Raw genomic sequence first — 22,296 nt, 5'->3', positions numbered from 1 at the left:
TCCCGTCTGGTGTCAGGATGTCTTGCCTCCCAGCACTTTTTCATTCCTTATCAGCTAGTTCCCTCTGTTATTTTAACTCTCCCAAGGTTTGTGACCAACGAGCTCCAGCACGTCTCCTTCTAGACACAGCTGCACAGTGTCTGAAGTTCTGTCAGAGTCCTGTGACTCTTTCCCCACAGAGGGTATTATTTTCCTGACTTAACAAGCACTACACAGAGAAAATGAGACATAATTAAGTTGGTCAACCTCAAAATTTGCAGTCTGTGTCTTTACCCTAAAATCATTATTCTTTCCCTTCAGGTTTTTATTCACAACTGTAGTCTCCACCTTGTTTAATTCTTTTGCCCCAATACAGACTATATTTCTACATAAAATAATGCACTTTCACAAACAGTGGAGTTTTATTAACACAAAAAATTGTGGAAATGAACAAAACCAGGGGAACTTACCCAAATCCAGAGAACAAGCGACAGAAGAGGAAGAAGCCATAGCCCTGGACAAATGATGAAAGGAAGGCAAAGAATCCATTGACAGACATGCATATCAGGAGTGACTGTCTCCTTCCCACCTTGTCCGCCAAGCCTCCCCAGAAGAATGCTCCAACCATCATCCCAAGGTACACTATGCTACCTGCAACACACACACAAAAAGATGTTGTTTTGCGAGCTACATAACTGATCACAAGTAACTGTATCAAAAGTAACAGAACTTCCATATTTAAAACCCAAAATATAGAGATTAACTTATCCTTTCTCAGATGATGGAAATTCTATGCATAGCTTTGCAACTGTAGCTAGGGAGAACTGATTTCCTACCTACCGTGTCTTTGTCATCTGAGGATTAATATAATTATTAAACTAGGTGCCTTTAGCTTAAACAACTAACATACAGGAAAATAAGACTGAATGGGAGAAATAGGTACTATTTCCTCTGTGATAAACTGCATTCATGGTAAATATTACAAAAAAGTATAACTTCCCTTACAGGACAAAAAAAAAAGAAACAGATACATTAGAGTTTAGCTACTCACATTAAAATGAGATAGGGAATAATATTGCAGTATTATTTTTTTCATATTAATAATGTTTTCAATGCATAGTACTTTCCCACAGGAAGGTAAGTTGAGATATTAAACTCTTTGAACTTTCACTAATTAGCATATTGTATATTATTTCCTTACCACCTTCTGTGGGATGATTTGGCAAAGGTGCAAAACACACTGAGGAAACTGTCAGAAGAAAGAGTAATTCATAAGCTTTGTACAGAATTAGACAGATTAATATTTTATTTGATACATGTAATTCTTTTTCCACCTACTTTCTTACTGAACTTCAAAGACTGGGTTTTATTTACTTTTGTGGTTTAGCCCTGGTCAGCAGATGAGCAGCACACAGCTGCTTGTGCACTCCCACCCGCCGAGCCCCTCCTGACAAGGGCATGCGTAGGAGAATGAGGAAAAAACCAAACTTGTGGGTTCAGATAAAGGCAGTTTAATAGAATAACAAAGGAAGATTATAATAATAACAATATCAATAACAACATTATTACTATTATTATTAACAATATATTAATACTACAAGCAACACACAAATGCAATTTCTTGCCACATGCAATAGGACAATAAACAATCCAACACCCAGTCTCTTTCCAAGATGCGAATCTGCCTCCTGGCTAGCCTCCCCAGCTATATATATATATGTACAGGGACCTGTAATTCTGTGGCAGGGAATACCCCTTTTTCCAGCCTGGGCCATCTGTCCTGGATGTGTTGTCCCAGGTTCTTCAGCATCTGGCAGGGTATGAGAAGCTCAAAAGCCCTTGACACAGTGTAGGAACTACACCTACCAACAACTAAAACATCTGTGTGTTAGTCAGTGTTACCCTTGTATTACATCCAAACCAGAGTACTATACCAGCTACTAGAAAGAAAAATTAATTCTATCTCTGCTGAAACTAGGACATTTACCTAGCAGTTGTTACCATCTTAGACATCTACCACAGAGCAGGAATTAAATATAACACAGCTGGAAGCAAGTAAAATGCTAGCAATCCTTTTTCTGTGTCTCTCTTCAATCAGCTACAAGAACGGACAAATTCCCCAGCAACTCTGCTGGGCTTTAATTGCTACTGTGTAAAATTCTGATCTTCAAAAGTCTCACCTCTGCTCTGCAGAAGGGAAATTAAGCTGAAAAACACCCACTTAATTCACAGAATCACAGAATCACAAGTTTAGAAAAGACCTTTGAGAACATCAAGTCCAACATTGTTGGGCTTTCCCCACTGACACTCAAACATCTACTCAGAGAAAGCCAAATGGTTTTGTGTTTCTGTATGTAGATAACTTTGAAATATTTTATGGAAATAATCTTGACTTTACCTAGTAACTACTTTTCTTGTGATGCACAGAAATACCAAAATGCTACTATCAATGTAAGAAAAAAGTTTAGAAATCTTGAGAATTTAAAAACATTGACCTTTCTTTCTGATGTCCCTTTGATTATTGCACTGTGCTTTGGCCCCATTTATACCCATGTAATTCTCCTGAAGTGCATTCAAAAGATGTTGCTAAAAAAATTTTCTCTTCCTACCATTAAATTGCTATAAATAAGCTGCTCTCTGAACTGTTCTCATTAGCTTATTCTTTCCCATTATAACAACTTTGAATTTTTTCCCTATTTGGCTTGCAGACCCGCCACAATCCCTCTCCCTCATCAGAGATCTGTATCTCTTCCATCCTGAACCTACTGCAGCTACCAATGCTACCTGTTTCAATGCCTTTTCCTACCTTTTTTTCTTTTTTATATTTTCTGTCTCTCTATGTAGAACATAACTCTGTCTGCAGCCCAGAAAGGAAGTCCCTTACCATTATCTTTCAAATCACTCCTTAAGAGCTTTTCTCTCCACAGCAGTATTCGCAATAAGCCATAAAAGTAACAAACACAACAGTTAAAATAGCTGAGCAACCACCTTACAGACAGAAGTAACCAGTGACATCAGACTACCACTTTACCCTCCATCATCCCTTCCTTTCTGACCTTTGTAGCCTTTGTTGTGTCATGCCACTGGTCAGAACATAAATGTCACAAGGCAAACACTTTATTTTGGTATGCCTTTTATGAATCACACATTAAATTTTGCATAAATTTATAGATGTAAAAATTAAATATCCTGTTGTTGGTCAGCACTTGTTCCCATTTCTTATTACCTTTGAACACTAGTCATCAAAATAAAATTGCATGGGTGTACACATACACATATAGATTTTAATCTACCATTATCCTCTGGGAGATTCTCAATTTCTGAGCATATACTACTGATCACAAAACTGGTTGCTGTTCTTTTTGGTACAGTGCACTAGTGCTTCTAAAGACGTTCTTATACAGCACAAGGCACGCCCTGATTTGACATCCAGCATGATCATAGAGACATATTTTTAAAAATTAAAGTTTGCCTTAAAACATAGACTACTAATGATATCCATAAGTCTTTGATTTTTCCTACAAAGTAATGTGCAATCTCAAACTTTGTCATTTGATGGAAAGGCATTGGTAAGAGGCAAGTGACAGGTGAAGAGGAATTCATGCCATGCTAAAATGAATATTATCTTCTATTTTAACAACCTGTATTTTCCTTCCACAGCAGAAATTCTACATGTTTCAATGACTTTCCTGATCGTATGGACATACAAAATACATACTTGCATCCTTTTCAGATTGAGGGGACCCAAATCTGTGACTGGTTTACACTCTGCACACACATTAGATACCAGGTGACTAGATGATTTTTAAAGAGATGTGCACACATCATCTTTCAGGTTGCTAGCAACAGCCTAACCTTACAAAGCTGCCCACAAAGAACTCCCCCAGTATCTAAATGCCAGTTATGGGCAATTTAAGCAATGGGATAGGAACACATGCATGTATTCCTATGTTCACTTAAAACAGTATTTTACTCCTTGAGCTGCCTTAACTTCTTTACTTGCTGCTGTCTGTTGCAATTCATAGCCAGGCAAGTAAATCAAAGCCAAACCCTTCAGAGAAATCAGTCTGTAAGTATATACTCCACTGGGAGAAAACAAAGAATGCAACAGAGAGACTCAGGCTATGGGACTCACTGATGGTCACATTTTGTTTTAACACACCTACTTTAAAGTAGATGTAAAATTAGCCTGAAGTTGTTTTTTTCCTGTTGTGTTTTATAGGTCATTTGTCTGAGTGAGGAATGCATCTCATACAACTGGAAAAAGTACTCTCATTTACAAAAAACCCTCTAAAAATATGATTAAGTTATTATTGATATTTTGAAAATGAGATTATAATTGTGTTCTAAGACAGCTCAAAGTGGAGAAAAACCCTTTCATAAGTGTACTTAATCACTGTTTTATTTACTAAGATCTTCCCATATACTATTGTTAGGAATATAACAATTCGTAGTGAAGAAATCCAATGCCTCTAAGTAGCATAATGAGTTAGAATATCCAGATTTCTCTTTTAACCCTGATAAAAAGCTTATTCAGAATTTAAAGTTGAGAATCTTTCAGAACTACATCTACTTTTAATGTTATATGATTAACTACACTTCATTATTATCTGATCAGAAAAGTTTTTGAAAATACTTGCAAACCATGTAGCAACTACTTTCAGTCAAATATAATGTCTAATTAACAGTTTATAATATGAAGTCATTAAAGCAAACGCCTTTCTGTTAAGACTAGAAGTATAAGAAAACCGCAATAACTCCAGAATTGGCAGGATTCCATTTTCTAAACCCACCATCTTTGGATATCTGAAACCATCTGTGTAATCAGAATATTGTATTTTCAGTTCTTACTTGTTTATATTTATATTACACCATTCAGCTCCTCAGAGGCACTAAAACTCCAATATTCCTTCCTGAAGAACTGCCACTAGCTAACTTTCCTCTGTAGCAACTCTTTCTTATTTGTTCTGAACAATGCTTGAAGTGGTGGAACAATAAGGTCTTTATTTATGGAACAGTAAATTTTTAAGGTGTAGGCCTAAGTGGTTAAAGGAGTAGAACATCAATTGTTCAGCCATCTGAAAAAAATTGATGTGTACTGTTTTCCAAAAAATGTGTGAGCCAGCCACTATGTTAACTAAAATTAAAATTGTGCACGAGCCTTTGCAAGTTCAAGCCTGCTCAAATCATGGATTTCCTGTATCTAAATGCTAGCTGTTTCCCACAGCCATCATTTTCTGTCTTAACTTCAGATACTAAATGATTGCTCTTCCTTAATAACATGCAATACCTGGAAATCCTCAAATGCCACAGCATTATCAGGCTCATTTTCTATTACTACTCTTCAGACTAGTCTACTCCTCCTGAATTCCCTGTCAGAGAATTGCAAGCCTCAATCTTCAATTTCATACTCTTTAGTGCAGATGCTTAATTAAGCATTATTTTTGAAGCTTTTTGCTCTTCTGCTTAATATATATTTACAGTCAAGTAATACTTAGTGTTACATTATTAGAATTATTTTTAGCAACCATGGTACTAGGGTTTATCTGTTTAAATACATGGAAGGTATAAAGCTATTTTAAAAGGAAGGGTGAAGTTCAGTCTTCATATAAAAGTTTGTACTAAATCACACTGCAGTGACTCTTGGACCTCTGAGTGTGACTTGCAGTTCAGTAACCTGTATGCTTACTTCTTTAATAGCAGTAATTCCAAAGTGACAATTCTTTGTATGATGGGCCATTTAGCTTTTGCATATATTTTAGCTGCTCAGTGCACAAGACATTCTAGATATCCTTCACAATCAGTAAAAAAGGACAAACTTTTATCTCAAAAGTAATTAATTATATAAATTCACACTCACTGAGACTAAGGAAGAAACTGAATCTGTGTGATCTACGAAAAAATAGACAACTTTGTCTCCTCTTCTGAGACATGCTGAGCAATACAGAAACATTAATGTTTTCATGAAGGGAAGAAAACAAAAAAAATTCTACTTCAATTCAAATTAAGTTTAAGAAATAGTTATTAATTTCTAAATGTCTTTTTGTCTAATATTTACATGGGAAAATAACTCAGGGCAATGCTTGTATGCAAAGGCTGTCAAAACTTCATAGCTCAAATCAAATAAAAACAATAATATAAAATAGTCCCTCTGATCCATCTACCAAAAAGAGAAAACAAGCACCTCCTTATGCCACTTTCAAGGATATCTCCAAAATATCTGATAAAATTCAATCTGATACCAATCCAGAAAGTTCACATAAATAGAAATCAAGTGAATTGCATCTGGTTCTCAGACAAAATTATCCTGTTCTCAGGCAATACTGATGAACTGCAATAGAGGAACTCAACCATGAAAGTCAGGAAAATGGAACTGAAAGCTAAGCTGAGCAACAGAAAGATCATACACAGTTGATCGATGTAGATAAAAAAAAGAAAGAACAAGAAACTCAACAGTTCTGTGGGCAAACCTATTTATGATCTATGGAGATAACAGGAAGAAAAAAACATCACCGGCAACACAAGCAGCTCAAACAATACAGGTCTGTAATAGTATGACAGGCATAATCGGATATTGATTTCATTAAAGGAAAACTACCATGATGTAGCCAAGTACTGTACTTCTAAAAAGAAGCCTCACAAATGCAAAACAGTAGTCTCAAAAAAATTCAAAATATTAAATGGAACTTTAAAAAACCCAAAGCCCACGACGTATCTTTTCCCTTTCATAAATTTTCCAAATTTTCCAGAGAACTGAGATCAGAAAGGGAAACAGATGTAGAACCCCACTACAGAACTTCCAAGACAGTTGGAAAAAAAACTGAAATTGAGTCGATAGGACTTATGGCATACTCAGAAAGCAAAAAGTCCCTAATGCAAGAGACAGGGTTTTTTCTTGGGAGGAATGGAGATCTGACAAAAATTCTGCCCTCTCCATGAAACTAAAAAATCCCCACATTTTTTTCCAAGAAAGCAACTTGCACATATTTCCAAATCATGAATCTACTCCAGTTAGTCCACACTGATGGAAATTACAAAGATGGAAACTCATAGCTGGAAAGGTTTGACCAGAGCTTTTCCAGTGCTATAAGAGAAACACCATCCATGAGAAATTCCAAGGGCCCCATGATAATTATTCCCACAAATTTCATTCTGGTATTTGTTGTGGGGGTTTTTTGTTTGTTTGTTTCTTCTGGCATGCTTGTATTAAATTTATGTCCCCAATATGTTTATTTTTGATTTGTTCCCTGTATTTCAGATGTGAGATTTACATCCTGAAGTCTTTGTGGTGTAAGGTTCAATTTAACTCCATCAGGGAAACACGGTCATTTTGAGTTGATTTTTCCTCTCCTTGGACTAATGACACTAATTCTGGGTTTTGTATTAAATGCAGAACAAAGTGGTTTAGCTCTGGACCTTTATTACCTTATCCGATAATTTTGAAAAATATATTTTTCTTATCTTAGGAGTCTCTATGACTCTCCTTACAGCTACAGGGAAGTTCACCTTATATCTAAAATTTACACAAGCAGGTGTGCCGATAAATGGTATTTTACTAATGGAATAATACTCTGTCTTAACAGATGAGCTTCCTGTGTACTCTGATATTATTTTAATTGAAACACAGTAATAACAAAAGTAATAACTCTTCCTGCTTTTCCTCTGATCCAAATTAGATAAATTAATGAATGCATAGAAGCAGCTCAGTAACTGCAGAGATGTGACAGGTAATAGATTACTTGTGAGGATGGGGAATTTTCTTCACAGCTGTATTTTCTGATAAGGCAGCAAAATAGAGAATATGGTAAACTGGTACCTTTGTAGTACGTTGTCATCATCACTCCTGCTTTAAGAATTTTATCGTGTCAATAGCTATGTCTTTAAAAAAGTGCTGTCTACTACCAGATGCTAGCATAATTTTTATTTATTCCGTAAGAGATTTCTCAGAATAAAAAATTTATCAGAGTTATTCCATTTTCTTCACTAGAATCATTTACAAACTGAATGTTGGTTGTGCCTATTGCAGGAGACAGCAGCACACTGCTGTTGCACACTGCTATTGCTTGACTAGCTAAATCAACAATGTATTATAGAGAAAAAAACACAAAGCACTGCTTCCTTGAAACTGGCAACAGAAATAGTCAATCACCGCTTAAATTTAGCAACATTAGGCTGTAAGAACCAGCAAGTATTCTTCTTCTCGCATAACATTTTTAGAATGGTAGTTTCCAATATATAATATATAGAGCACAGGCTTTATCAAAAACTCGGATAATCCCAGGTGATGATGTGAAGTTGTTGACAGGTTCCCTAGGTGCTATCACTGAACATACTGTTTTCACGCTATCTACTCCTTTGATCCAACAGCTCCCTCTGACATTAATGAGAAAAGCCTACCAGACGAGCTTTGGATAAAACACACCTAGTTAAGCTGTTCTAATTCCTGTTTTCTTCCACTGCAACTGTGGAGGTTCCTCTGGATTTTTTACTCTCAGATTTAGATGCTAAATTCAACGCAACCTTTGCCCTTCTCTGAATTGACCCTGTCATGCTAGAAATTGCTGTGACTTTGCAATTTGAAATGCACTTCCATGGCAATCCTGAGAATCCAAATGATTATAAATGCTGCATATGATTGAACAGTGCATAGCACTGTGCGATGTGCAAGGATTAATTAAATTTCAAAGCAAAACAATATATTTCACTAAAGCTTTAAACTGCTCATGTAGTCATCTACATTAATCATCTCATTTCATATCAAAACTGTTCATTTTGGCTATGTGGTTTATTGCCTGAATGCTAATTTCTTATTTGCATAGTCCTGCTTCTGACCCAAAACTGAATAGTCCCTGAATATCACCAACTTTTAATTAGTGCTGAATTAAAACAAAAAGCCTAAGTATATACACCTACACTAATAACAGATGTGTCCAACTCAGCAAATCAAAGCACATGATACTAAGAACTAATTAATAAATGTATGTGCCTAGTGAAATTATCTGTACAAAACATAAAGCTAACAGTTGATTATTTCTTCAGTGTTTAATGAGCCACTAACTCTTTACTGTAACTATATCCCAGTCCTGCATAAGCTTCTTTCCTTGTACATAGGAGGCAATAACTTTTTAAAAATTTTGTTGCATCCATACAGTGGCTGTTAACACCTTTGTTCCAATGAAGTGAAATTGTGAGAAAAGAAAAATGATACTAAAAATTCCAACCCATACCAAATGAAACAAGCCCAAAACCCAAAGACCTTCCATTGTTTTCAGAACAGATGCTGAATTAGACCTAACATCATCAGGAACAGGTAACCAGAATTAGTAAGGGTCTGAAACTCAGATGTCTATCTCCCAAAGTGCCTGACAAGAGACCTCATCTACCTCACCTCGCACACAACAGCGTTGAGTGAAAAAGGAAACTTCTATTGCTAATGGTCCTGCATATTCTTTCTGCTTTCCTATTAAGAATAAATGAAAAAAAAAGATTAACTAATCAGATGTCAGAATGAAGAATAGCAGATCAGAATAATCCTCTGATTAGTGCAAATACACCTGCAGGTGTCGGTGATGCTAAACAGGCATTCTAATTAAGTATTTACAATAGTGCCATGAGGCACTGTTATAATACCTAAATGGAAAATCATTTAGAAGACTGTATCTATCAGTTCACGATCCTCCTTTAACAAGACTTGCTACTGGCAACTTCAGAACCAACCTTGAAAATTGCCCTGAATTCTAGTGGATTAGGAAACCACTTATGCTCTGGGAAAAATAGCAGGTTTGACAAATTCCAGACAAAAGCAAAACATTCACAATATAGAGTCACATATCACATGGGTTATATTCATCCATACTCCCACAACTTCATATGAACACCTCCACTGCTTACTTGTTAAGAAAAGCAAAAATAACTTGACGTATGTAATGTGTCATCAAAACGTCTTTGTTTTATTACCACTAGCTGGAAGAAAGACTGGTAGATGTCAGGTAGAAGGTTCCATTGGTTTAAGACGGCCAGAGAACATTTTACTGTTAGTGGTAAGGAGGTATGTACTAGAGTAGGCCTGGGAGTAAAATCTGACATTCTTCAATTAGAAAACAAAACAAAACAATCCCCAGAACTTCGCTAAGTCACCCACGGTTCCAGTCACATAACAACTCTGCTATTCATTCCTCCTGGACTCCTGTGGCCTGTTAGTTTGCTGTAGTAGATGAAACCACAAAACTTTACATTTATATCATCCCTTTCTATAAAGCCTTCCTAATCTATACAGAGCCGACAAATAGTTAAAAATGGGTAAGAATAAATGAAAACCCAAACTTTATTATAAATGTCAGAAAATAATACCATCCTGGACAAATTGTTAACAATTACTACAGCTGTTAAACAACTGTTTGCATGAAAAATTTAAAAACTTTACATATGTCATATTCATGTATCTATTCTATCAATAACTAAGTATTATTCCTTCATTTAATTACTTATACTTACAAGCGACTTTGATTCTACATCAGCTATGACAGTAGTGATATCCCTTACATCGGAAACAATACCAAACTGGTACTTCAAGCAAGGGAACCAGGTATGTACAGTGAGAACAGATTTCTCACAGAATTATATCTGCATTAAAATGCAGTTGAAGTACATTAAAAAAGTTGTGTTCCATACTTTTAATCACTGACATTCCCTTAAACAATTCCAAACAAAAGTACGAAATAAGTAGCTATTTCAATCTGTATCCATCACAACATTACAAGTCAAATTTTGAAAGATTCTATAATTCTTGATTGATTAAACTTGTGGATAAAATGCATAGGAAGAAATTTACTCAGCTGTTACAAAGAATCATTAAAATCTGTTAATTCTATGTCAATGAAGTTCATTAACACTTTCTCTGTGAAATATATTTCTTCTTCTTGAGGAACTCATACACCCTGTCTTTCATTTCATAGCTCAACATCTGATGCAAAACATAAAATTCAGAGCTACAAATAACACCGATAATGAAGTTCAACATTTCTATAAATGAAAGCTTGTAAATCATAAATTAACTGAATTGCAGAATTAACCAAACAGGGACATTTAAAATGTTTGGTTTGGTTAAAAAACTATTTGGCACACTGATTTAAGAAGTGATGTATCATCAGCTAGAGATCCCATGGCAGTTGAGAGAGGTAGGAAAAAGTGGAGGCGACAGTCAAATTAAATGTGTGAAATCGCCATAGCCCTCAGGCTTTTCCATTGGGAGGCATTTCCTTCATTTGGACACTTTTGTAAGATTATAAATTTGTGTGACATAAATGGTAAAATCACGGATCTGTGACAGGATAGATAGAGCCATAAAAAGACCTGCAGTGCATAAAAAAGAAACCCAGTGATTTTCAACTGCTTTAGACACGATTAATCTCAGAGACAGAGATTTGAAGATAATTACAAGTCCACAATTCTTTTTGTGTGCAAATAAACTGCACAGGCCTATTTGCACATGGTAGTAATGCATGTTTGTAAGTGTTTAAATGTACACGTATCTTACTGGCTACTCATACGGTCTTCACAAGTACACACATTACCCCAGTTGCAGGTATTATTTTTCATCATTTAAATAAATGCAGGTTTCCCAATATCCACAGAACTCCCTGAATTGAACTGAAGCAAGAATAGCTTAAACCTCAGAAAAATGTTATATTCTGGCAAAAACTGTGTTGCTCACAAGTGATCTAGTGCTTTATTAGCTTTATACGGTGAGAGCTGACATTATTCCAAGGTATGAAAGTTCAGTTAGGTCCAATTAACCAAAAAATAGTAATAAGTAACCATTACATTACTTGTAGATCTCTCAAAAGATGATCTGGTTGAAACAGAGTTTGTGCTGAAAATGCATACAAACACCAATGCTGTCAGCTACAAACTGCAATGCAGTCTTTTCATGTTGTCTGTTAATGTATTACTCAGGTTAAAAGCTGCATGACTGAATCTAGGTATCAAGCCAGTGAACTAATATTATATTTAACTTAAACATGAACTTAAAAGTGGAGGTGAACATGTAAGTTAATGGTGTCTTGTACTCCTCAATAAAGCTGCATGATGGAACACCATGAAAGACTAAAAACATTTGACATGGTGGTACTATTTGCCCTATTAGCACCGATTACAGTAAGGTGGTTTGGGAACATCATCCTCAGAAAATGAGGGCAGCTGTGACTCAAATATTGTCTCATAATAGGAGCCTGAAACAGTGCAGGATACATTTCATCAGTCGCTCAAATCTGTGCTCCCAGTTCCTGTTTTGCGACAAGCCCATGATATTCCATGGTATATGGGATTAGTCCAGTTTGTAACAGAAGAAAGTAACTCTCTCCACTGTCCCTTTTTTCCCCTCAGAAAAGAAAAACAAACATAACCATCTACACTGGTCCACATAATGGATCTGAATCAAAACAGATAAGTATCTGTTAATTTTTCTCTCTCAATTAACTGTGTTTGGAAGGCAAGCAGAAAAATCACTGCAGTAGGAGTACTTTAATTATGGCATTGCAATGGAACTGACCTGTACTTAAAGCGAACAATATGCATGATGGCATTTGTATTTCTGGCATCTCCTTCTGAAGAAGTAAAACATTAATTCTACAGTCCAGTTTACACATTGCTACGAAATATTTGGCACACATTAAATGATCCAATCTCTAAGTCTTTTCTATTGCTGCTAAAGATTTATTACCACTATTAACTGTAAGTGTTATTTTGGTGAGATTCCTCACACTCAAAGGTCTGCTATGGTTTCAATAAGTATTCTTAACCTAGATGCATTTCTTGTAAATACAGTAATTCTCAAACCCATATATAAATATCTAACTGATTTTGACATCTGTGCTCTCTCTCTTCAATAATAATAAAAAATTAGCTGCTGTCTTTCCTTTATTATGTGTTGAGTCTGTTTTGCCCGTGATGCTGATTGCGGAATGATCTCTCCCTGTCCTTATCTCAACTCCTAAGCCTCTCAATATGTATTTTCTCCCCTGTCCAGTTGAAAAAGGGAGCAATAGAGCAACTTTAGTGGGCATCTGGCCTCCAGTCAGGGTCAAACCACTACAAAGTTTCAACACTATGGGAGCACATCTACTAGCTGCACATGACAGTAAAATACAGAGTAGCAGAACCCAGTTTTATTTTATTTTACATCGTTTTTGATCTGTTAACAATAAAAGAGAAGACTGCTATACATAGATAACAGCAGAACAAATTTTACTCACTGCCATGGAAGGATGGTTTTGGTTCAATCTAGTAAAATTCAAACCTTTTAATAAGTAAATTAGTGTCAAATACAAGTTTAACTGTTCCTGTCTTCTTCATGATAGTGTATGGAGGAACCATGTTGTCAAAACTAAGTATCACTGGAATTGAGTAGATAAGGGAAAATCATAAGGTCTGAAGTGATTTTGTTCTTAAATAAGGTCATAACTGTCTGAATTTTAGAAAGAAATATATATGCTCCTAGTTTTCAGTCTTTGAATTCTGGACTTACCTGAAATTCTATCTTTGGGGCCAAGTCACAAGTGTGACATGACTTAGCTTAAACAAGACTAGTTAAAAACAATTTTAATGATTTCACAATGAGATGTGATCTTAATTCATCATTGGGATCTATACATTTAGTTTTTATGGCCTTTTTTTAAGCTCTAGAAGTATATATATTTACAATTTGCAAGAAGAAAGGCTTGTGATAAAATGTTTACTTAACCATCAATTACCAAAACTAAATCTTTAGCTTCCATATTAAATCACAGTCCTCAAAAAATATTACCAATCTCAAGAAAGCTCCTTCAAATCCCAAATCAAGCTATATGATCTTGTCCAGATGAATTTAGACCAGCAAGTCACATTAAAACCAAGCTAGTGCCTAGCCAGTACTGATGATTTTGGTCATTCTCTCCTACATGAAGGATTTGTATTTGCCATTGATGTTGCATGGAAGGTATTTGTTGAATATAAGGTTGTTGCAAAAGATCAGTGCAAACCCAGATTGAAATTAACATTTTTAAAATGGGGCAGAGGGGCAGAATTCAATACTCATCTGCTATTCTTAACAGAGTTCTTAAGCAATTCACTTTAATTACTGAACCTCTGGGAAGCACTTATCATAGAATAATAGAATGGTCTGGGTTGGAAGGAACCCCAAGGATCATAGAGTTTCAACTCCCTGCCACAGGCAGGGCCACCAACTTCCAGGCCTGGATGTAGACAAGGCTGCCAAGGGCCCCATCCAGCCTGTTCCAGCACTTCCTCTGATGTAAGAGAAAGGACTGTCTGGATTAGAACTACACTGGGTAATGTTTAGTGGGTTTTAAGAAAGAGTAGATGTAGGAAGCATTGCATTAAACCAGCTAATATGCAAATTGGCAAGCAATGCAGAATTGGTAGGCATATGCCTGTTGTCCCAGACTAAAAATTACTTCAGCCCAAGACCTGCTTAATGCCTCTGATATTTTTCTTCCTACAAACATTATACAAAACATGATTATTCAATTATGACAGTATCAGGGAAAGCTCTTACTTCAAGGCATTATTTGACACTAAATGTGGCATTTCAGCAAGCTATTTGCTGCTATTCAGATTCCCACCATCTACATTATCAGCCCAGTGATTTACCACAATACTTGATTTTTTAGATGGAAGGAACTAACTGTATGGTTCAACAACTAAGAATAACTTTTACATATAAAAATTATTTCTGGCTTTGTTACTGTACTACCTATGAATCCATCTCAAGGACTAGTATAACACACTGCTTAACACAATGGTAAGTACACAGAACAAAAGAAGACTATTCATGCTCAAGTGATCATTCAATGTAACTTCATACAGAGGATGACACACCATGTATTGCTACAAATACCAACTCGTGGGAACTGGAATGAGTGATTTGTCTCAAACAATCTTTCTGGCAAGACAACAGAACCTGCAGAGGCAGGATGACACTTTGTGGACTAGGACTCCCAACCTCCAATGTCAGTAAGGGCTTGTACAGTACTGGTCTCAACGCAAGGCACCCTGACAAAGTGGACATTGTGTTTAGATGAGGTCCCCATTCAATAAACCATCTGGACAGTGACCTTGCAAGGGTAGCCCCTCATTCACTAGCCACTGTGATAAACAATATACTGACCTTATCCAATAAGGAACAGTGACAGGCAAGTGGGGCCCTGCAGAAGCAGAGTGCTTTCATGCAAAAAGTCCTTACAAGGCCACTGAATGGGGTCATTGCTCGATCAGCCTTGTTGGGAGGGCCAAATGATCACTTGGGACCCTCATTCCACACAAACTCGTTTCCAGAACACTCTACAACTCATCACTGACTCTGTGCAAGACACACTAGACCTCCCAAGAAGGGTGAGGCCAGAGAGCATAAAATATGTAGATTCAGGATGTCTGGTTATAGTGGTTTGGCCCTGGCTGGAGGCCAGATGCCCACCAAATTCGCTCTATCACTCCCCTTTTCAGCTGGACAGGGGAGAAAATATATATTGAGAGGCTTAGGAGTTGAGATAAGGACAGAGAGAGATCATTCCGCAATCAGCATCATGGGCAAAACAGACTCAACATATAATAAAGGAAAGAAAGCAGCTAATTTATTACACTACACACATACCCATTGAAACCAGAATCAAATAATGAGAAGTGTGACCAGATCTTAAAGCACCAACCCCCACCCCTCCCTTCTTAGCAGGCTTCACTTTAGTCATGATTTTGCTCTGTTCTTCCACACACGCTGTGGCATGGGAAGGGGCAGGGAATGGGGCCTTTGGTCAGTTCCTCATGAGACCTTGGGGGGACATTCCTCACACCCTTCCACTGCTCCAGAGTGGGGTCTCACCCACGAGAGACAGTCTTCCACAAACCTCTCCAACATGAGTCCTTTCTGTCAGGGCTTCAGCTCTTCACCAACTGCCTCAGCGTGGCTCCCTTCCATGGGTGCTGACCTTCAGCTCAGAGTGCTCCAGCCTGGTCTCCCACAGAGTCACAAGTCCCCCCAGCAAACCTGTTCTGGTGTGGGTCAGCCTCTCTACAGGTTGCAGCTTTCGCTGCCAGGAGCTTGCTCCAACACAGGCTTCCCATGAGGTCACAGTGTCCTTCAGGTATCTCCACCCACTCCGGCGTGGGGTCCTCCACAGGCATTAGATGATATATCTGCTCCCTGTCATCATCCATGGGCTGCTTCACAGCCTGCTTCACCATAGTCTTCTCTACGGGCTGCAGGGAATCTTACTCTTTGGTGCCTGAAGCACCTCATGTCCTACCCTCCCCACCCTTCTTCACAGACCTTTGTGTCTGCAGTTTCTTACATCTTCTCATTCCCTTCTCTGGTGGCAAAAAGCAGCTGCTGGTATTTTTCTCTTTTTCCTAAATGTGATTCCCAGAGGTGCTGTGACCATCGCTGATGAGCTCAGCCTCGGTCAACAGTGACTCTGGCCTTAAGCCAGCTGGTGTTTACTCTGTTGGGCTTGTAGAGAGCTTCTGGCTGCTTCTTACAGAAGCCACCCCTGCAGCAGCACCCACATCCATCACCAGAACCCAGACATGCAAAACTACAACATAGGTGCAAACCCACCACCCAAACACTACAACTTCATGCCAACCAGTGCCGGACCCCTGTATAATTATCTTTTTCTCTCCCTCAACCTCTCGTCCTCTCTCTCCTTCTCTCAATTTCCAACCTTATTCTCAGCACATAACAGTAACAATGTTTACAGCTTTGCTTCATTGTACTAGCTGTAACCTATCGCTCTGAATATATACTGTGGTGTGGTTTTTTCGCAAGCTTTGTAATCCTACTTTTAAGTAAATTTGTGCTTTGCTAGGACCTCCTGGGAAATTTGTGTTACTCCTGAGTACTGGGCAGAGGATTACAGAAACTAATCTTGCTGGTGGGGTTCTTAAAAGATATTAGCTAAGAGAGTGTTAACCTAGCCCCTGGGGCAGGTAGAAAAGGTTAATTTTACATGTGCCAACCTGCAGGGACAGGACAGACAGGTCTGAGAGAAGGATTGGATCCAGCCGTGCCTCGACTCCTCCTGAGTTTAGAAAGCAAGGGGGTCCAGTCTGAATATCCTTGCTTTCCCACCTGGTGGGATGTGACATACGGATTCGGAACAGACCAAGGAGACTATCGGGGGCAACAAGGAAAGGATGTTAGTCAGAGCATATAGAGTGGCTAGCCAGCTGCCAGGTTTTGCTGGCATGAATGCAAAAAATGTCTAAAGAAATGAATCACTTAACCCTGGAACATTTGTATTTATTTTTTTCCCCAGTGCGGAGGTGATAAAATACAAAGAAGGTATCTGTCTGAAAAACATGCCAACTGGTGCCAGGAAGACTGTGTCATGGACATGCAGGAGTCAACCTTTATCTGCTGCTAGCAATGATGACAGCAATGCAGCTGTCAAGGGTCTTGCACATGAAAGTGAGCTCTTACAGGTCTCATGGGAGAATAAGTGAGAAGATGATCAGCGTGGCATCCTGAACAGATGTAGCTGGGAAAGGGTAGGTTTGCCTAGCTTAGGGAAAATAATGTTATATTATTTCAGATTGAGGTGCTGAGGAAAGAAAAGGCCATAATGTAAGTTTTATGGAAAAAATCCCTGAAAAACTATAAAGCAAAAGAAGAGTCTTCATGTAAGACATGGAAACAAAGTTATGTAGAAAAGTACACCCAAATCAGAACCCAGAGAATTAACTTAAAATCCATCCACTTCTGAGCTACAAGTAAAATCAAATGACTAAGATGTGAACAGGAGAGCAGTTAAAATAATGCCTTAAGGCCTGAGTCTACAACCTTTCAGATATAAGTAGAGTTCTGTCTCATCGGTGCCAGAACCCAAGAAGCCAATGTGGATTGACATATGTGCAGGAGTTCACAACTACAGCCAGCTTATAAAGAAGGGAAAGGAGGCCCTTCCCTCACACTTAGTGACATGTCACTACAATCTCGGAAGAGTTTAAGCAAGTCAACTTCCTTATTTTTAATAAAAGAACTGCTTGGACACAAAAAAAAAGTATTATTTTACAATTTAACTTAAAGGCATTGAGAAACCAGTTCGTTATTCTGATCATCACTTTTCACATGACTTTGTGGGCTCTGAAATCAACCAACAGTGATGTCAAGCCCATAAAAAGGTCAACAGGGAGGAAATCTGGGAAATTGTTCTGGTGCAAGTAAATGAAAAAAACTCACACAGTGCACAACAGGGAGGCTCTATGAATATTGTCACATACTTTTAATCAGCCCATGTTCCCTATCAAACTATCATGGCATGACGTATGAGAATTTAGTTTTTACAATTGAAGAAATGAGTGCTTTTTCAATGACAAATGTACAAATTCTTAATGTCTTAACAGTCTAGAAAATCACCTGAAAAAAAAAGTACTGTGTATGTGTACCAATTCCACCTTTTAACTCCCAGCACTGGTCCCATGATTTCAGTTTTCAAAAAACGTTACAGCCCTCTGGATTATGGAATTACAATCATGAAAAAAAATTATGCCTGTCTGGAAGACTTCAGTTAGGATGTAATTATGATGTGAAATCACAACAGCAAAATAACTGAAATGCATGGCTGTGGGGGCCTAGTTATAATCATATAAAAATGCTTTCACTAAGCATTCACTGCCCTGATGACTATTTTGTATCACTGAAATTAAGGCTAGGCTGTTTGCAAAGGCTATATATCTACACTGGTTATAAGCAATATGTACATCAACATACTAACAAATTGCAGCCTACAATATATTTTTATTAGCAATGGGCAAATAATATAATTTTTGTGAAATTATTGATAAAACCACCTTAAGTTCCAATGCCTTTAATGCACACTTGGAAAGAACCTTCTCTCTGTTCTTTCCTGCTTTTGTATGTTAATCTTTTAGCAATGACTTGTTTTTTAAAGAATTGTTTTTTAAACAACTGGGAGAAGTCTCGTGATCACTAGCCTTTGTCCTTATTGGGGACTTCAATTTACCAGATGTCTCCTGGAGGTACAATACAGCAGGGAGGAAGCAGTCTAGCAGGTTCCTGGAGTGTTTGGAAGACAACTTCCTGACCCAGCTGCTGATGAACCCATCAGGGAAGGTGGCCTGCTGGAGTTGTTGTTTGTAAACAGAGAAGGCCTAGTGGGGGATGTGAAGGTTGGAGGACACCTGGGGCATAGTGATCATGAGCTGATAGAATTCTTAGTGCTGGGAGAAGTAAGAAAGGGGGACAGCAGAACAAGCACCTTAGACTGCCGTAGGGCTGACTTTAGACTGTTCAGGAAGCTGCTCAATAAGATTCCATGGAAGGCAGCCCTTGAGGTCAAAGAAGCCCAAGAATGTTGGTTGCTCCTCAAGAAGGAAGGAAGCCAGCTTGGCTGAGTAGAGATCCAGGAAGATCTTCAGGAAAATAGGGAAAAATATGAGCTTTGGAAGAAGGGGCAGGTGTCTTGGGCCGACTATAGGAATCATGTAGGGAGAAAGTCAGAAGGGCTAAAGCTGAACTGGAACTCAGACTGGCCAGTTCTGTAAAAGATAATAAAAATCTGCACTAATACACTAACATTTATCTACAGATGCATTTTGGGTGTCTTTCGTTTATCTTCTTTCTCTCTACTCTTTGAATTACTTACAGAGCTCCAAAATGGCTATAAACAGACATATTTATGTGCAGTCTTTAAGTAGATTTGAAAACTCACAGGCCCAAGCATGACAAGTATGATGAAGCAGTACCAAACAGATTATCTTCTTGCAGCCTCTCCAACCATAAAAACTTAATTTAATTTATTTTATTAGAAGTGTAGTCACTGCACTGTACAAGAATGTACAGTAGTTAATTTCTAACAACAAAAGATCAAATGGCAAGAAAGGCCTCAAAGGAGTCAGCCATCTGAGAACTCAGTTCCCATTTCAACTCAGGTTCCTCTGACACAGAGGGAATCTTAAAGATATAAATATGGTTGACTATGGTCCACTTTATTGAAACCTATAGAGCCAAACTGCTAGTTTCAATATTTCAGGAATCCAATCTGTCATGGGATTAATCGTCAACCAGGAAAGCTTCTGTTATTAGAACAGCACTAATAGTCTTGTGCTACTGAAAGTTCTGAATCTAATTTTCATGCAGTTGGTATCTTAGGGTCCTTCTAATTGAAAAAATAAAGGAGAGTAAAGAGATAAAATCATTAAACTAAGTTAAAACAAAACTGTTGCACATGTAAAGATGCAGTGAATAAGTAGTACATCTGCTAGAAAACAAAGTATTTTTTAAGAAGCCCTCCTTTGCTATAATAGCCTGGGTCCTACAGGTCCAAACTGCTTATCTATGTGTTTGTGTTCTATATTCTGCCATGTCCCAAGCCCTACCTCCCCTCCTCCTTGACGGGGGGAGCCCTACCTCCCCTCCTCCTCTATACCCTTTCTCCACACCCCTGCCCCATGAACAACTTGCTTCATCTGCTGTGCTTGCGCATGGCCAGGAAGGGCAAGCATGGAACTGCTCACAGAACTGCTGCTATCACCAGGTCACACAAGGCTGGCTCAGCCAGCCTCTTTGCTGCACCATAGGAGGAAAGAGGCAACAGGATGAGACATAGCCCACCCCCATCAACAGAACGAACATGAAAGCATACCCCAGGTTCATCTTCAGCTGTTTGTCGTGTTGACTTCTGCCCCTCCAGCTTAATATAATTTTTGTATGGCTAAAGAAGAGTCATTGTGATAAAAGGAGTTTAAAAAAAAAGAGGGTAAAAACTAGACACCATTTTCCCTGTATTTCCTGCATATTCCAGATATCATTCCATCTCACCTTTGGAGAGTACAACAGTCCTGCTGTATAGTTACATTTTTTATTATACCTGTAAAAATCCAGCAGAACTCTGGTACTTGGACTGTGTTTTGATGGATTTTTGTTTAGGTTTTTTTTTTTTTCAAATTACTTCATCTGGATGTATCTCTGTAAGAGAGCAAAATGTATCCCTCTCAAGTTTTACTGAGCAGTCTTCCATTTTAGCGATTTATTTATGCTTAGTGATTGAAAAAGAAAACAATTATATAAAACCAAAATTATAATCTCCATCAAATCCGTATTAGCTGTTAATTCACTCTGTGGATTGCTTATTTACATTGAATACAAATATATTTTTGTATAACCATTAGTTTTGACAAATACAAGTTTAGGTGTACTGTGAGCCAGCCTTGTAATAGCATAAAGAGCAAAAACTTTACTCACCCAGCCACCCTGATCCAGAATTGGGTATGCACATATCAGTTTCAGCACTTGGCAAAACAAATCCAACAACGAAGACTTCAACCCCGTCAGCCATTAGTGCCATTCCCAAGACAAAGAAGAGAGCCCACTGGAAACGACCATGGCCGCATTCTTGTATTATCAGTTCGTACTGCTGTGCTAGCTCTTCTTCATCAGCTTTCCTCTCTATTTCCAGTTCATGACGATCCTTATACTCATCATGAGTGGTCTGACCTAATGCCACTATGCCATCCTTGCCCTGCCCTATACTGGGGATTCCCTGATACTCCCCTTCATAGATTTCATCATCTTCATCATGCCCTTCAGTTGCTTCACTTGATCCTTCATCATCATTGGCTTCCACACCATAATTTCCTCCTTGGACATAGTAATCATCATCATCTTCTTCATCCTGGAATCGGCTGTAGGACCTCTGTGTGTAGCCATCTTGAGCTTTGTCGACAGCTTTATTCACTTTTTTCACTGCTTGCCTCTTCACTTCTTTGGCAATATCTTTTGCCCCTTTCACTAATGAAGTCCTATCTTTGTATGTATCCTCCATCTTGTATCAAAGAAGGATTGTTGTTATGCTGCAAAGGGACCTGCTGAATACCGTTTAGAATAGCTGTTGCTTGTTGGTCATCAGTAGAAAAAGCCCAAGTACATGTGAAGCTGTAATATTCAACCTGCAAAATATGAGAGAAAAAAGTTTACACTTTGTCCTTCTTAGTTACTTCTTCACAGTGATGTGGTACCATACCAATTTTCATTTAACCACTGGACACCAAAGTTCAGGGCTTTGAATATACAAACCTAGATTTTCTTCAGAGATGCAAATATCCCACGCTACAAGGAAAATACTCTGAAGTGAAATCTAGTACCTCTACTGGTTTTCTTAATTACATTTACTATACTCTAATCTTTCGCTGTTTTTATTCTGAAAGAAAATAATCAATTCCATGCATCATACACCACATGGACTGTCTGCAGTACCCTTCCCCATTGAACTCCGCTATGTAATAAAGGACTACAGATACTAGCTT

The 22,296-nt window shown here is 38.0% G+C and overlaps 1 protein-coding gene across 1 annotated transcript in view; it reads right to left on the bottom strand.

The window, feature by feature from the left end:
- Nucleotides 1-21,815, bottom strand: part of SV2C (synaptic vesicle glycoprotein 2C) — a gene marked incomplete at both ends in the record, with an annotated part of 73,795 nt that extends 51,980 nt beyond the window's left edge. The window contains 2 exons of the mRNA XM_084278045.1: nucleotides 450-626; nucleotides 21,232-21,815. Of these exons, the coding sequence (XP_084134171.1) occupies nucleotides 450-626; nucleotides 21,232-21,815 (761 nt within the window). The remainder of the gene's footprint in view (nucleotides 1-449; nucleotides 627-21,231) is intronic.
- Nucleotides 21,816-22,296: the final 481 nt, after the last annotated feature.

This window comes from Gallinula chloropus, assembly GCF_964237585.1.
Source record: "Gallinula chloropus genome assembly, chromosome: Z".
Lineage (NCBI taxonomy): Eukaryota > Metazoa > Chordata > Aves > Gruiformes > Rallidae > Gallinula > Gallinula chloropus.
The sequence above is the reverse complement of the archived record's forward strand: the minus strand, read 5'-3'. Positions and strand labels throughout refer to the sequence as shown.